The sequence below is a fragment of the Priapulus caudatus genome, unplaced genomic scaffold, assembly GCF_000485595.1.
Source record: "Priapulus caudatus unplaced genomic scaffold, Priapulus_caudatus-5.0.1 Scaffold105, whole genome shotgun sequence".
NCBI lineage: Eukaryota > Metazoa > Priapulida > Priapulimorpha > Priapulimorphida > Priapulidae > Priapulus > Priapulus caudatus.
In genome coordinates, this window is record NW_014577166.1 from 363180 (window position 1) to 379664 (window position 16485).

Here is a 16485-nt window from a genome sequence, read left to right on the forward strand (position 1 = left end):
AGTGTATGTTAGATTCATAGACGACATATACACACAGTGTATGTTAGATTCATAGACGACATATACACACAGTGTATGTTAGATTCATAGACGACATATACACACAGTGTATGTTAGATTCATAGCCGACATACAAGTAGTGTAAGCTAGATTCATAGAGGACAAATACTCACAGTGTGTGTTATATTCATAGACGACATACAAGTAGTGTAAGCTAGATTCATAGCTAGAGGACAAATACACAGAGTGTATGTTAGATTCATAGAGGACATATACACACAGTGTATGTTAGATTCATAGACGACATACAAGTAGTGTAAGCTAGATTCATAGAGGACAAATTTGTATTTGATAATTAAAATATTCATTCGAATAGGATAGGAGGCATAGGATAGGATAGCAAGGATATAAGTTGCGTTACTCGTTTTTTATTCATATGCTACTCACGCGAAGCTTCCAGTGAAATTGATATGATATTTATATTGCATCAATTATTAAATAGTCAGCATAAGTATAATGCATTCATGAGCAAACCCTATTATAACTAAAAGTAATAGTGAAATATCAAATAATCAATAATAAGATAACAATGAAGATCAATACTAACTAAATCTCGCATGCCAGTGGGAAATGCAGTTATGTGCTCCATCCGCTGCTATTTGTTTTGCTTATCTGTCAACTATTTGCTTTTCGGCATGATTGTACTACTACCCTTTATATTCGGTTGGGAGTGATTGTGTGGGCCTTGCCAGTGCTTATTGTGCTCATTGTTGCCATAATAATCAACTAAATCGATCTTGCAGTACACAGTCAAAATAAATGGGCATTTCCTTCCAATCTTGCGTACACTGTGGTGTTGTTGTAGTCGCCTCAACCATCGGCTAAAATTTCGGGCAAAATCGATTCACAACAAGTAGCCAGCGATCGTTATTAAATTTGGTAACGCCTCCTCCCCATTATGAGTCATCGATTAGCAGGGTTTAATGAGGTAGATGCTAGGCATATTGAGTTATCTGCCTTGTTCTCGCAAAATACTGAAGTGTGACACGAGGGCTGATTTGCGCAGGATGACACCATCGCGCAAGTAATGGTGCCAGTTTTTGTAATCGGGGTTTTAGTCCTTTCTAGTGAATATTGAATGAGAAAAATGCTTATGGAGCATACGTAATGTGTGATATTTATTAAAATTGCAGTTGGATAGATTCACATCAAACATCCTTGGCTATGTATCGATTAGGAAAGTACAAACATGCATGCATGCAGGCACGGATGCACACACCTGTAACACATTGTAGTATCTATTGATACCTAGGCTGAGGTAAACCGTCAGTTTGTGTGCCGTAATGTGATTTCTTGTTTTGTTTTCAGGCCCTGAACGGCTTTCTGTTTGTTGTGAACAGTGAAGGCCGAATAGAATTTGTTTCGGACAATGTCACCTCTTTCCTCAAGTTTACTCAGGTACGTGCATATAGAGAAATCGACCTCATCCCAGCGCAACCACGTAACTTAAATAATTTAAATTGAATAATCTAATAATTCATCTCACCTTTTTTCTCAACTTCACTCGGGCATGTGTATAGAAATCGATGGCATCCCAACTCGACCACAAAATATATTAACATAATTATAACAACTACAAACTAACCTCTTTGGGCAAATGCCTTGCATTCCCTGCCTCACGTCGATACAGCAGCGCTCGTGTTTCGTGAATCCTTTTAGTAACATTTAAAAAAGGCTCCTTGCATCACGCCTGGGGGAACGAAAAAGGCAATGAACCAGCTGTTGTAAGTCTATGAAGACAGTCGGTGACTCCATTAGCCGTGTGTTTTTGTCACGCTGGTGGGTCCATCTATTTTCCCTTACAAGAAACGATTGCCGTGCAATGCGTGACTGACGGCGGCTTGCCCTCACGTATGCGTACGTGTGCGTGACACCAGAGCAATTCTGCTTCGATGATTAGCTTGGGAAGGCAGGGCTTCTTTTTCAATAGTGGCAATTAGTAGTGTGTACATAGCAGGTGTCCAGCTTTGATTTCTTTAGCCAGCAAAGAAATGAGTTAGGGTTTGCGCAGCTAGTTGTACGGCTAGTACAGCATTAAGAACCGGTGTACCCGTGTTTTGATTAGGGCGTAAATAATATGCGTGCTTGTTCATGTCTGTTATTTACTCCTGGTTGAGTGCGTAATATCGCAATTTCTAAGCTAATTTTCAAATTTAAGGGTCAATTAAAAAAGAGATTGCAGCGCAAGCGTTATTGAGGCAAGTGGGCCAGTGGCTAGCTTGCTGCATGTAATGTGGGAATTAACATATTAAAAACACGTGCTCGGAGGTGGCGTGCTGAAGAGAGTGATGTGCTGCTCTAGCTCTCTGAAGTGATATTCTCCCCTTCCAGATGGCACTGGGAAAAAGTTTCTAGCACACGGGGTAAAAACCGTCGCATGCATGCGCCATGTGCGGTGTGCTCGGACTGGGGCAAGCCTTTTGACAGTTAAACTATAGTCGTTGCTGTGCTACACGTGTCTCGTAAATCAAGAGAAATGCTCTGAATACTGACGACCTAGCATGTGGTTTCCATGATTTGCGTCTGGCTTGGATTACTGGCAGGCCAAGAACGCTGAGATTTCCAAGATTCTTCACTTCGAGATCTGTCTTTCACCTTCTCCCCCCCCCCTCTCTCCCACTCCCACTACCTCTCTCTGTCCGTATGTCTCTCTCCTTCTCTCTCTCTCTCGCTCTCCCACTACCTCTCCCTGTCCGTATGTCTTTCTCTCCCTCTCTCTCTCTCCCTCTCCCACTACCTCTCCCTGTTCGTATGTATCTCTCTCTCTCTCTCTCTCTCTCTCACTCTCTCTCTCTCTCATTAGAACTCCTCTCCTCTATCTCCTCTCCCCCATTTTCGTCTTCTTCTCAGTCAGAACTCTTCTCCTCCATCTCCCCTCCCCCCATTTTCGCTTCCCTCTCTCATTAGAACTCCTCTCCTCCATCTCCCCTCCCCCCATTTTCTTTTCCCTCTCACTCATTAGAACTCTTCTCCTCCATCTCCCCTCTCCCCATTTTCGTCTCCCCTTCTCTCTCTCACATTAGAACTCTTCTCCTCCCCCACTACCACCCCCGATCGTCTCTCTCTCTCCCTCTCTCTCCTCCATCTCCCCTCTCCCATTGTGTATCCCTCTCTCTCATTAGAACTCCTCTCCTCCATCTCCCCTCTCCCCATTTTCGTCTCCCCTTCTCTCTCTCACATTAGAACTCCTCTCCTCCCCCCACCAGCACCCACTTTCGTCTCTCTCTCTATCTCTATCTCGCTGTCCCCAGCGATTATTTATATGAATGTAGAGATCCCGTCGCATTTAGAGCACGCAGACAATTGATGAGGCGCACTGGGATCAGTGCCGAAATTCTCCGCCACCGACCAGCAGCTTCTTGTTCGCAAATGGCAGCCGGTTATGCGTACGTGTGCGTCTGAGTGTATGTGTATGTGTATACGCCTCGGCAGTTCAGTGTCCGTTCACAGGTTCGATGAACCACCACCGCGCGCCGTACACACACACACACACCCACACGCACACGCACGCAGTATGTGCGAGCTACGTGATCAACGATGCCTCCTTCCTCCCTCCCTGCCTGCCCACCACCACCACGCTTCGGCTGTCCGCGCTGCCGCGGCTCTCGATTTCCTCGGCTGACTGGTCAAGCATACAGCCGCCGCCGCGGCACGCAGACGATAAGGACCTGCGGCGAGTAATTACTGTAGTGATGGGGTTAGCCGGGAGGGAAGGGGAGCGGAGGGGTGAGGTTTGCTCGTCATTTTCCGTGCATGAGTGTTGTTGGCAAATTCTCGCGGATCGTTGCGATTGCACCCGTGTCTATACTACTACTTGGCAGTGGAATAGGTTGTCTGTCTGGCAGACGGCGTGCAGGTTTTGCAGACGTGTTATAGTGCTGAGAATTCAATGTAATTATTGTTTTAAGTCGCCCCCAACATGCACATAAGCACGAAGATGGGTGGAGATGCAAGCGCGCGCGCACACACACACATGCTCATACCCACGCACCCAGACTCATCAGGTAACTGCACAAACAGCTGAAAAATGTCTTCATATGAGATTCCTTGCAGGTGCTTTAGAAATGCGAAGACTATATTGACCAAGTGCTTAAATGAGATCCTAAATCATCATCATCAACAACAACATCATTATCATTATTGTTATTATTGAAATTTGTCGTTAGCTTTCAGTGCTGCTGTACTGCAGAGCTAGATGACTTTATCGATGCAGTGTTTGTCAATCGAGCATTGTAAATGCGACTTTACTACTGTGCTGCTAGCATCTGTTTAATGAAGCCTTGCAATATGTGAATGTGTTTAATCACGAAATTAAAAATCGGCACATTTGAGTTGGCACGTTGGCACATTTCTGACCGATTGACGTGTATATTCTTATCTTGCAGTGGGCAGTGGAAGTAGTGATGCTGTACAGGAGAGTGACGTGTCCTCCAGTAAACGTACAATCCTGGCGAACGATGTATTAGGGCCTCTTCTCTTGGAGGTAAGTGTGGACCAACCACTGCTGCTTATACCGGTTGTATTAGGGCCTCTTCTCTTGGAGGTAAGTGTGGACCAACCACTGCTGTTTATACCTGTTGTATTAGGGTCCCATCTCTTGTAGGTAATTGTGTACTGGCTGCTGGTGTTTATATCTGTTGTATTAGGGTCCCATCTCTTGTAGGTAATTGTGGACCAACCACTGCTGTTTGTGTTTATCAGGCTGGTGTTGAATTACGCCGTCTCATCTCGGGGGGTGTAGGGTAATGTGTGCACGTGGCTGCTCGGTGGTTTATATTCTGTTGTAATTCCAGGGTCCACTCTCTTGTTATGGTGGAATTGTGCACCTGGTCTGCTGGCCGTGTTTCAGTATTGAATGACAGCGGCCCTCAGACAAGGCGTCGTGTTTTAACTCATGCTCACCAGTGCTAGCTCGGTTGCGTGCGTGAGGGGCCCCAGTGCTGCGCTAAATTATAAATTGAAACACTTACAGCTACCTAGATTGATTGAATCCGTGTCCTGGTGAATTTATTGCGGGGGTCATTGAACGAATTCATAGGCAGCAAGTCGGTTTGATTCACAGAGCTAGATTTGTAGATGACATGTACAGCCAATGTCAACTAGAATCATAGATGACATATACAGGCAGTGTCATCTAGATTCATAAATGACATATACAGGCAGTGTCCAGCTAGATTTTTGATTCGATTGATTCGTTGATGGTCGTGGTTGATGACTATATGACAGCTAAGGCCAGTGTCATATGTCATCCGTTGATGCGACATATACAGTAGTGTCATATGGTCATCGTTGATGGACATAGTACAGGTATTGTCAACGTACAATATCGTTGATTGACAATACTACCAGGGCAGTATCAGCTAGAATTCGTAGTATGATATACTACAGCCAGTATCCAGCTAGTATTCGTAGGTGATATATACAGGCAGTGTCAAGCTAGATCGCTTGAGGGAGGACTATACTAGGGCAGTGGTCATACTGTCCATTATTCAGTAAGATGATTCCATACCCCTAGCAGGGCAGTGTCACTGTAGATTTTCGTGATAGCAACCCGCCTCAACTATAATGCCAGGATGATGATACTACAGGCAGTGTCAAACTAAGACCCATTTGAGTGAGTCCGACAATACCCCTACAGGTAGTCTGGTCACATAGATTCGTAGATGGCCATACTCACACGCCCGTAGTGTCGGCTAGATCTCGTTGATGTCGCAGCATCAATACAGCCGCAGCGTGTCATATTGCATCCGTTGATCTGACACCCCTACCTACAGGTGACTGTCAGCTAGATTCGTAGTGAGTCATATACAGGCTAGCCTCCGCTCACTAGATTCGCCCTTAATCCGACACTACTACCCCCCGCTACTCGCTCACAGCACACTAGATTGTAGATCGACCATACTACCCAGGTACACGATTCGTCAGCTTAGATGCGTAGATTACCATATACATGGCAGTGTCATCAGGTGTCATGCGTTGATCTGACACTACAGGTAGTGTTCAGCTCAGGACTTCGTTGATGAACATTACTTACAGCCCTGTTCAGCTAGTTCGTAGACTGACATATACAGGGCACTGTTGTCCACGCTGAGATTTGTTAGATTGACATAGCTACAGGCCTGTAGCTCGTCATAATGTCCATCACTTGCACTCACTCACTACTATCCACGTAGTGGTGTCGAGCTAGACCTTCCGTTGATGTACATATACAGCCGGCCAGTGTTATATGTCATGTTGATGACATACAGGTTTATTGTCAGCGTAGATCTCGCTGTTACTGACAGTATAGCAGGCTAGTGTCAGTCCGTAGGATTTCGTTGCATGTGACTATAGTACGAGGCCAGGTGTCCAGCCAGATTCGGTAGATGACAATGCCTCATGCCGGTAGTCGTCAGCTAGTATGTCGTGATGGACGATATTTTCCCACAGTTGTCAGACTAGAGTTCGTAGATTGACATGTAAGGCAGCCGTAGTGTCCAGCCGTGAGAAGCTTCAGGACCCCCAGAGACAAGGTACAGTCACTGTGCAGGTAGATTCATAGCGGATCGACTACAGGCATAGTTCGCGCATGGGGCCATTAGATGGAAATACATGGGCAGTGGGAGTGCGCATTCATAAGAGCACATATATGCACGTTAGGCCCGTGAAGTTAGCGCACATACACGGTAGCCTGTCGCTCACGATGCCAAAGGCAGACAAATCCACTCACGTGTATTTTAGATTCATTAGAGCACATAAATACACACACGCCGCTGTGTGTTGTATATTCATCCCAACGACATACAAGTACCGGGTCGGTAAGCTAGATTCATGAGAGTGACTACATTTGTATTGAATATATTAAAATATTCATTCGAATAGGATACGGCAGGCCCATAGGGAGTAGGTATAGCAAGGATATTAAGGCGTTCTCGTTTTATTCATATGCTACTCACCGTGCGAGCTCACAGTTACGACAATTGTATATGATATGTTAATATTGCATCAATTATTAAATAGTCAGCATAAGTATAATGGCCATTAATCAGAGGCAAACCCTATTATATTTAATAACCCTAAAATAATAGTGAAATATCAAATAATAATAATAAAGTATAAACAATGAAGATCAATATAAACTAAATCTCGCATCGCCAGTCGGGAATGCAGTCTATGTCGTATCCATCCGCTGCTATTTGTTATTGCTTATTACTGTCAGCTACTAATTTTGCTTTTGTGCATGATGTACTACTAGCCCTTTTGTATTCGGTTGGGAGTGTGTGCGTGGCCTTGCCAGTGTCTTATTGTGTTCATTGTTGCCGAAATAATTATTCCACTAAATCGATCTTGGTCAGTACAGGCAGTGCAGAGGAATAATGCATTTCCTTCCATCTTGCGTACACTGTGGTGTTGTTGTAGTCCCTCAACCATCCGCTAAAGTTTCGGGCAAATCGGATTCGCACACAGAGCTAGCCAGCGATCGTTATTTGGAAATTGGTAACGGGCCGTCTCGCGCGGCATTATGAGTCATTCGATTAGCCGAGGGTTTAATGAGGTAGAATGCTAGGCGATATTGAGGTTTAGTCTGCCTCTTGTTCTCTGGGGTGTGGCGGGGCAAAGAGGTCACTGGAAGATGTGGACGGGACGAGGGGCTGGATTCTGCACCCGAGCGCTCCGACACCGGATCGGACTGCGCAGTTAATGGTGCCAGTTTTTGTATAATCTGGTTTTAGTGCCTTTCTAGGTGAATATTGAATGAGAAAAAATGCTTATGGAGGCATACGTAATGTGGGTTATATTTTATTAAACATTGGCAGTTGGATACATTGGCACATCATACATCGCTTGGCTATTGATATCGATTAGGAAATGAGCGGCGGGGAGACGATGCCACTGCCCATGCAGGGCACGGATCGCACACAGCCTGTAACACATTTTGTAGTACGTATTTGATACCTAGGTCTGAGGTAGAACCGGTCGCAGTTGTTGTTGCGCGTAATGTGATTTTCTTGTTTTGTTTTCAGGCCCTGAACGTCGCCTATTCTGTTTGTCTTCGTGACACAGTGCAAGTGCCGAATCTAGAAGTTGCTTCTCGGACATCGTCGCACCATGCCATCTTTCCTCAAGTTTACTCAGGTACCTGCATATAGAGAAATCGAGCCTTGCATGTCCGCAGCGCAAAACCATGTAACTTAAACATCGATTCCTGAAAATAAATTTAAATTTAAAATAATCTAATAATGTCTTATCTCACTCTTTTTCTCAAACTTCACTCCGGTGTATGTTTATAGGTAGAGATGCGATGGCATCCGCAGCTGCGAAACAAAAATAGTATTCAACATAATTATAGACAACTACAAACTAACCTCTCTGGCAAATGCACTTGCATTCGCGCTGCCTGCACGACGATACAGCAGCGCTCGTGTTTCGTGAATTCCTGTTAGTAACATTTAATAAAAGCTCCTTGCATCACGCCTGGGGAACGAAAAAAGCAATGAATCTCAGCTGTTGTAAAGTCCTATGAAGATGCAGTCGTGACTCCATTAGCCGTGTGTTTTTGTCAGCAGGCTGGTGGTCCCATCTATTTTCGCCTTACAAGAACGATTGCGCGTGGCAAGTGCGTGACTGGACGACGCTTGCCTCTCACGAGTTATGGCGTACTGTGTGCGTGACGGCAGAGGCGCAGAGCAAGTTTCTTGGGGCTGGCGATGATTAGCTTGGAAGGCAAGGGCTTTTTTTTCAATAGTGGCAATTAGTAGTGTGTACAGGGGGGGGGGGGTGACGCAGCGCGTGTCCAGCTTTGATTTCGTTAGCACAGCAAGAAATGAGTTAAGGTTTGTCGCGCCGCTAGTTGTATCGGCTAGTACAAGTTCATAAGACCTGGTGGTGAGTCGCCGTGTTTTTTGATTAGGTGCGTAAATAATATGCGTGTTGTTCATGTGCTGTTATTTACTCCTGGTTGAGTGCGTAATATGTCGCAATTTCTAGAGCTAATTTTTCAAATTTAAAGAGGTCAATTAAAACAAAGAGATTGGGCAGCGCAAGTCGTTATTGAGGCTAAGGGCAGGGCTAGCTTGTGCTGTCAAAGTAATGTGGCAATTAACCATATTAAGAAACACGTGCTCGGCTCGGAGGTGGCGTGGCTGAAGAGAGTTGATGTGCTGCTCTTAGCTCTCTAGAGTGATATTCTCCCTTCAGATTGGCACTGGTAAATAAGTTTCTACACAGCGGGGTTGAAAAACCGTCGGCATGCATGTCGCCATGTGCGGTTGCTCGGACTGGGCAAGCTTTTTGATCAGTAAACTATGTGTTTGCTGTGCTACACGTGTCTCGTAAATCAAGAGAAATGCTCTGAATACTGACGACGGGCTAGCATGTGTTTCCATGATTGCCGATCTGCTTGATTACTGGCAGGCCCAAGAACGCTGAGATTTCCAAGATTCTTCACCTCCGAGATCTGTCTTTCTCCTTCTCCCTCCCCTGTCTCTCCCACTCCCACTACTCTTCTTCGGTCCGTAATGTCTCGTCTTCGCCTCTCGTCTCTCTGCACGGTGCCTCTCCCAACTACTCTCTCTGCCGTATTTCTTTCTCTCCCTGCTCTCACTACCTCTCCTGTCGCGTATGTATCTTTCTCTCTCTCTTCCTCCGCTCCCTTCCCTCGCCTCCCTCCCGTCCCTCGCCTCCGCTACCTCCCCCTTCTCGCCGTCCCTTCCCCTCTCTCTTCTAGCTCTCTCTCTCCGTCTTCGTCTCTTGTCATCCCTCTCTCTCTCTTCTCTCTCTATCTCCCCTCTTTCTCTCTCTCCTCCCCTCTCTTTCTCTTCGTCTTCTTCTCTCTATCTCCTGCCTCGTTCTCTCCTCTCTCTCTCTCCTGATCTCTCTCTCTCTCCTCTCTCTCCCGCTCTCTCTCTTCTCTCTACTCGCGCGAACGAGGCACGCACGCGCACCACCGGGAGTCTGTTCCGACACATTCAGCGAAGTCTGTGCCTGCTGTACTGTTAAATGTTAGTATCATGTAGTACCACACTATACTTGTGTACTCGTACTTTCGTGTGCTTCTGTATACATCTAAGGTACAAGACCACGATCAGAGACATTATCGATCATGTCCAATGAATTCGTGTCCGTACGGGTTGTGAGGGGCAGAGCGTGAAGAATCAGTCGTGATAGATAGCGGTAGGCGTGTCTGCATTTGAGACAACAGCATTGTGACGGCAGTTCACAGTTTGCGAACGAAGCTGCCCATCAATGCATCGTGTTGTAGAGTGCTGGTGCGCGGCTGATTCTAGTGAATGCTCAATCGAGTTGGCACGGATTTGTTGCGTTACCTTTCAGGAGTGAAACTTACGTTGGGAACAGTGTTATAGCCAGTGCATCGTTTCAGTCTAATGATGACCGACTAACCTCTTTAACAGCAGTTTGAATTCAACTGTGCAATGAGGAGTAAGTTTCATTGGGTGGTCACAGCCCGCTGTGCGATCCGATGTGTATGTATGCCGGCGGTTGGTGTTCCTGATCCGCGATGTAAGATGATGTTATTTTTAATATGTACGGTCTCTTTGGTATATTTTAATCCTTGTAGTTAGATGAGTGTACCGAAGTCTTGGTGGGGTTTGGGGGGAACGCGTGCCGAGCGGTATTGTTCTAATTGACTATGGTGAAAACATGTGTGGGTGTGCTGCCAATTCTTTACGGAATGGCGATTTGACGTGAGAATTTTCAGCTGTTCTCCGCCTGCATTGAACGATAACGACGGGCGGGCCGCCTGCGCTCAATATTCTCATCCCGGCAGCATCAGAGATTTGGTCCAAAACATGTTGTACCGGCTCGATGACTGAAATACAAATTTGTCTATGGTTGTGGGTCACCATCAATGAAACACTTAATTGAGTTAAAATCGAAATAAACCTTCGTACCAGCACGTAAAACGCACCACAAAATAACTTCCAAACGCTGTGTTGATCTAATAACTCAGTCAGGCGCCTTGCCAAGATCGCGGGTACGACTACTTACGATACTGTCACACGCGAATCTTGGCAAGGCCTATAGTATTAGATCAAGCACAGGTTTGGACAGATGATTGTCACGTACTTGAGCACCCCAGCGCCAATTTGACCGCAGCAGCAAATTAAGGCCGCTTATAGCCTATGATCATACATATGCCCATGTGTTTATTGTGTATTCCTACACGCAGGAAAGTGCTTTTGTTGAATAAAATGTCGCTATTTCATCTGTTAAGCGTTATTAACGCAATGAGAGCGGCATGTAAAAATAATTAACTAATAATGTTTTTTTACAAATCTTGTTTGAATATGTATTTTTCAAATTTATGAACTTCAAATTCATAAGATCATTGAATACACAGAAGATAAATATAACTCGGAAGCTCAAGATCTTGCCACGGCTCCAGCCATTTGCTCTTTCCGCGATGAGTATTACTATTTAATGTGAAATACTTGTATCATTTCATATTCACTAGTTTATTTTTCTGTTGACAACTGAACAAATGATGTCAAGAGTCTCATATAAATAAGTGTTGCAGAAGAGGCTTAGAACTGCACAATTGACTTTTTTTTTATTTGCTGAAAGGTGCATGCCCCTGAAGAGCCCCGTAAACCCGCGCTGCTTGCTCCTAACGATAGCGCAACCAACCAAAATAATATTTTCCACCACCGTCGCGACCTTCTGTGGCCAGTTAACGAATTTTTTACGAGGGGATACACTGAAGTTTTCTTTAGGCATTACTCAATGGTAAAACAAGAAGTGGCAGGTTGCCTTGTTTTTTTATTAAATGACTAAATGATCTCCTATTTTTCCAAATTCGTATTTCACGATTGTAAGCTGGTGTTGTGGTGTCTTCGATGCGTGTATACATATTTCGTTTCAGCGACAAGGAGTGAACTGGCCTCTCCTCGAGAACAGCAACACAAGATGTCGGTCCTTTAACTGTCCGATTGGCTACTCAATTAGATGAAGGGGCCAGGGATGAGAACACAGCGTACAGCACGATATGGGGTGGGATCAGAGCACAGGTAAGCACGATTAGAGGGGTGGGATTAAAGTCAGAAAAAAAAAAAAAGAAAAGGTAAAGCCATGATTTAGAGGGTGTGGATTAAAGACAGTAAGCATGAAGAGGGTGGTTGAGAACACAGATAAATACATCATTTAGAGGGGTGTGATAAAGCATCAGGTAAGCATGAATAGAGGTTGGGGTGAGACATCAGTATAAGGCAGAATTAGAGGGGTGGGATCGAGAACACAGTAAGCACGATAGATGGGGTGGGTATGAGAACATCGGTTGCGCGGGGGGGGGTGGCGCGGTAAGCACGATTAGAGGCGGTGGATGAGAACACAGATAGAGCACGATTAGAGGGTGGTTGAGAACACAGGTTAAACGACCGAGTAGAGGGGTGGGATGAGAACACAGGTGAGAGCACGATTTTAGAGGGTGATATGAGAACACAGAATAAGCATGATAGAGGGTGGTATGAGAACACGAGGTAAGCACGATTACGAGGGGTGGATGAGAACACATGTAAGCAACGATTAAGGGGGGTAATAGAACACAGGTAAAGCACGATTAGAAGGGTGGGATGAGAAACACGGTAAGCGCCACGATTAGAGGGGTGGTATGAGATAACAGGTATCAGATAGAGGGGTGGATGAAACACAGTAAGCAGAGATTAGAGGGGTGGGCATGAGAACACAGTAAGGCACGATAGATGGTGGGATGAGAACACAGGTAAGCACGATAGAGGGGTGGGGATAGAACACAGTAATCACGTTAGATTGGGTGGTATGAAAGCACAGGTATAAATCAACGATTTTAGATGGTGGTATGAGAACACAGGTAAGCATACATTGAAAGGTGGGATACGAGCAAAATTGGAGGGGTGGGATGAAGAAATATAGTTAAGCACAATTAGAGGGGTGGGATGAAGTCAGGCAGGTAATACACAATTAGAGCGTGGTATTAACACAGGTAAGCACAATTAGAGGGTGGAATGAGAACACAAGTAAGCAGCAATTTAGAAGGGTGGTATTAAAGCACAGGTAAGCACATGATTAGAGGGTGGATGAGAACACAGGTAAGCACTGGAGTTAAGGGTGGGATGAGAAACAGTAAAGCACTGATAGTGGGGTTGGGATGAGAACACATGTAAGCACGAATTAGATGGTTGGTATGAGGAACACATGTAAGCACGATTAGAGGGTGGTAATGTGATATGAGGTAAGCACAAGTAGAGGGGATGGGATGAGAAACAGTAAAGCACAAATTAGAGGGCAGTGGCCGTATAGCAGTACAGTGGATGTGAATCACAGTTAGCACATTACATTAGAGGGGTGGAGTGGAGGAACAACAGTTAAGCAGCTATACAAGGGTGGTATCAGAACACAGGTAAGAAACATGAACAGAGTCTGATGGTGTCTCTAACATTTTACAGCATTAGAGTTGTAGGCTAAAGTTTGTAGAACTAAGGACTATGTAAACTAATCAGATGATCACTCATTTGCCATTTAATGAGAGAATCGTGTTCGGTGGGCCATTTTGCTGGGATAAAAAGGTTTCGCGGGCTAACATGGATAACACCTGCAATTTGGTGTGTATAATGCTTCAGTGCTTGCGCGTGTTTTTACGAAGCTCGTTTGCAGTTGATTTCCTCCTTTTTCTTGGAGAGCATCGTTTAAGCGTAAATAACAAGTTGGAACGGCTGCTCGATGCACAAATATTTCTCGCTACTCTTTACTGTTTTTTTTTTTGGTTTTGCAGCTAAGCGTAAAGTAAGGATGTGATAATAAATATGGTTGGCGTGTGTGTTGGTTTTTCTGGCAGAATGAACTTCCCAGCGCACCGACAAGTCTCACCACAGTACAAAAAAAAGGCATGTCAGATTTAAATGCCGTGCCCCTCCTTCTCAGGCGACAAGTCTAGACGAGGAGCATCTAGGCTCAGGTGAAGTTTGCAGTTATCCTCCGTAACGCTATTACAGGCCGCTCGGTGGCCACGCTGCCGTGCGTACCTCAGTTGGGCCTTTTTACATGTTGCTTGCTTAGTAATGCACTAATTGGGTAGCATCGCCGCATTTGTTCGCATGAATAAATTCCCAACAGAGACCGAACTGAATATTCTCAACGGAGCCTCGATTTCGTTTTGGGTGATGAATCCGGAAATTGCAACGATGCAAAGGATGTTAAATGTTAATGCAAGATGCGACGTGTCAATAATGAGAGAGAGGAGCAATATTGGCAAATATTGTCGCGCAGTGTTGATGACCGTGCTGCAATTTAATTGCCTTATGTAGTGCTAGATGTCGTATCAAGCATTGCCGGGATGTAGTTATTGCCAGTGGCTATCCTGCGTACACCTTGCTTCCCCCTCCTTCTCTCCTCCCTCTCTTCACCTTCCCTCCTCTGTATAGTTCGTAAACCATGCATATTTTACTTCAGCGACCAGAGGGGTTCGTGAGTCTGATGTTGTGTTGAACACGAGATCCCTCTCTTCCTCTCTCCTTCCTTCCATCTTCCCCTCCCTCTCTCTCTGTGTGCTTACTGTTATCGTTTACAATCTCACAGAGGAATCTGGCGAGTCTGGTGTGCGTCGGCGTCGCAATGATCCCTCGCCAACGAGCAGAGATCGAGCTGACGGGCCTCTCGGCGTCGAGCAGTTCACGACGCAGCAGACAACTGGAGCCGCAATGATCCTCGCGTCAGCGACGGCCACGAAGTGCACGTCCAACCAGTATTTGAATCAAAGACCGCAGTCGGCCGCCAGAATAACAAGGGACTTCATACCAAAGCATCAGCGACGTGCACTGATGACTCTGCAGTGCATCGGCAAGCGAAGGTAGGGGTCGCTAGCGGGCGCGCCGGATGATGACAGGATGCGGAGGCAGGTGGCGGGGAGAGCGCGTATAGTCACGCGATGTGCAATGGTGCGGCGTCGTCGCAGTTTGTGTGCAAGTCGCAAATTACGTATTGCGATAAAACAAATGTGTCTTCGTCTGAAGTGACATTATAAGTTGAGGAAAATCACGAACGCTAAGATGTGTCAGCCTATTATCTAGCTAAGTATTCGAGTGACTCGTACCTAGAAGCTCTCTATATTACGCCTGCAAATGGTGATAGCCTGATAGGTGAATCTTGTGTTCATTCGTACATAACGTGTCTTTCCTCGCAGGGGACAATGTTATACTGCTGCAGTCTGACTGTGCTCGACTGCATTATAGTCTGTGAGCTGCAGTTGAAGGACACAGTTGCTAAAGTTTGCATGGGAGTGAGCATGTCGTCATGAAATTTGCGTGTTACTGCGTGGTTTTTGGCAGTTACGTGTTACGGCTCTTGTTAGACGTTACCTGTGACCACAATCTCGTTAATGAAAGTTTAACGCTGTGACGCACGTGTCGTTAGAATTATGCAATCTTGGAAGCTTTGAGCTGATCTTCGCTCCCCTATATTGACGGCATGGCATCGTTGGACAATTACGCTCGTGACGCACGTGTCACTAGAATTTACCTGTTGCATTCACGTGTCTTAAGAAGTTACGTATGATACGTGTCTTTAGAAAGTTACCTGTGATCACGTGTCGTTGGAAGTTACGTGTGCCACTGTCATTAGAAAGTTACCTGTGACACGTGTCATTGGAATTACCTCGTGACCACGTGTCGTTAGAAGTTATCTGTGACCAGCGTTCGTTAGAATTATGCTTTTTGAAGCTGAGCTGATGCTTCATGCCTATATTGCACCACGTGTCCTTGAAGTTACCTGTGACCACGTGTCGTTAGAGGATTACCCATGAAATCGTTAGTAAGTGTTCTGAGGGTAGCTGATCTTTGTCCAATATTGACCAACGTGTCATTGAATAGTTACCCATGAATGCGTTGGTAGTTCTGACGTAGCTGAAGTCTTCTTGCGCACTGTTTCGCCTTCGCAGTTGAGACGGCAGGCAAGGAGCATCAGCGTCTGTAATGCGTTCACGCATCGCCGAGGACAAGTACTTGTTTGTGCAGAGCGACGAGCAAGCTGTTCTCCAGCTCAGGTGAACGTCGAGCCAGAGTTCATTCATCTCTACTGCATCGATCCATCAGTGAGTAATCGAGGCGAGGCCCAGCTGTGGGCGACCACACTGTTCTAGCTGCTAACACGGCTAGTTATAGGGCTAGCGTGTAAACACCACTCGTTCTAGCTGCTAAAACTACTTAATAGGGCTAGCTGTGATGACACATCTCGTTCTAAGCTGGCTAACACACTAGCTTATAGGCTAGCTGTGCGACCACACTCGTTCTACGCTGGCTAACACCTAGCTTTAGGCCCAGCTGTGAGACACACTCATTCAAGCTGCTAACACACTAGTATTGATAGGGCTAGCTTGAGACACACTCGTTCTAGCTGCACACACTGCTTTATAGGGCCAGCTGTGGCGAACCCCCACGTCGTTCTAGCTGCTAACAC

The 16485-nt window shown here is 45.7% G+C and overlaps 1 protein-coding gene across 1 annotated transcript in view; it reads left to right on the plus strand.

Moving 5' to 3' along the window:
* Nucleotides 1-16485, plus strand: part of LOC106805199 (nuclear receptor coactivator 2-like) — a gene marked incomplete in the record, with an annotated part of 120763 nt that overhangs the window by 93429 nt on the left and 10849 nt on the right. Inside the window, 1 exon segment of the mRNA XM_014806699.1 lies at nt 4446-4543. Coding sequence (XP_014662185.1) covers nt 4446-4543 — 98 coding nt within the window.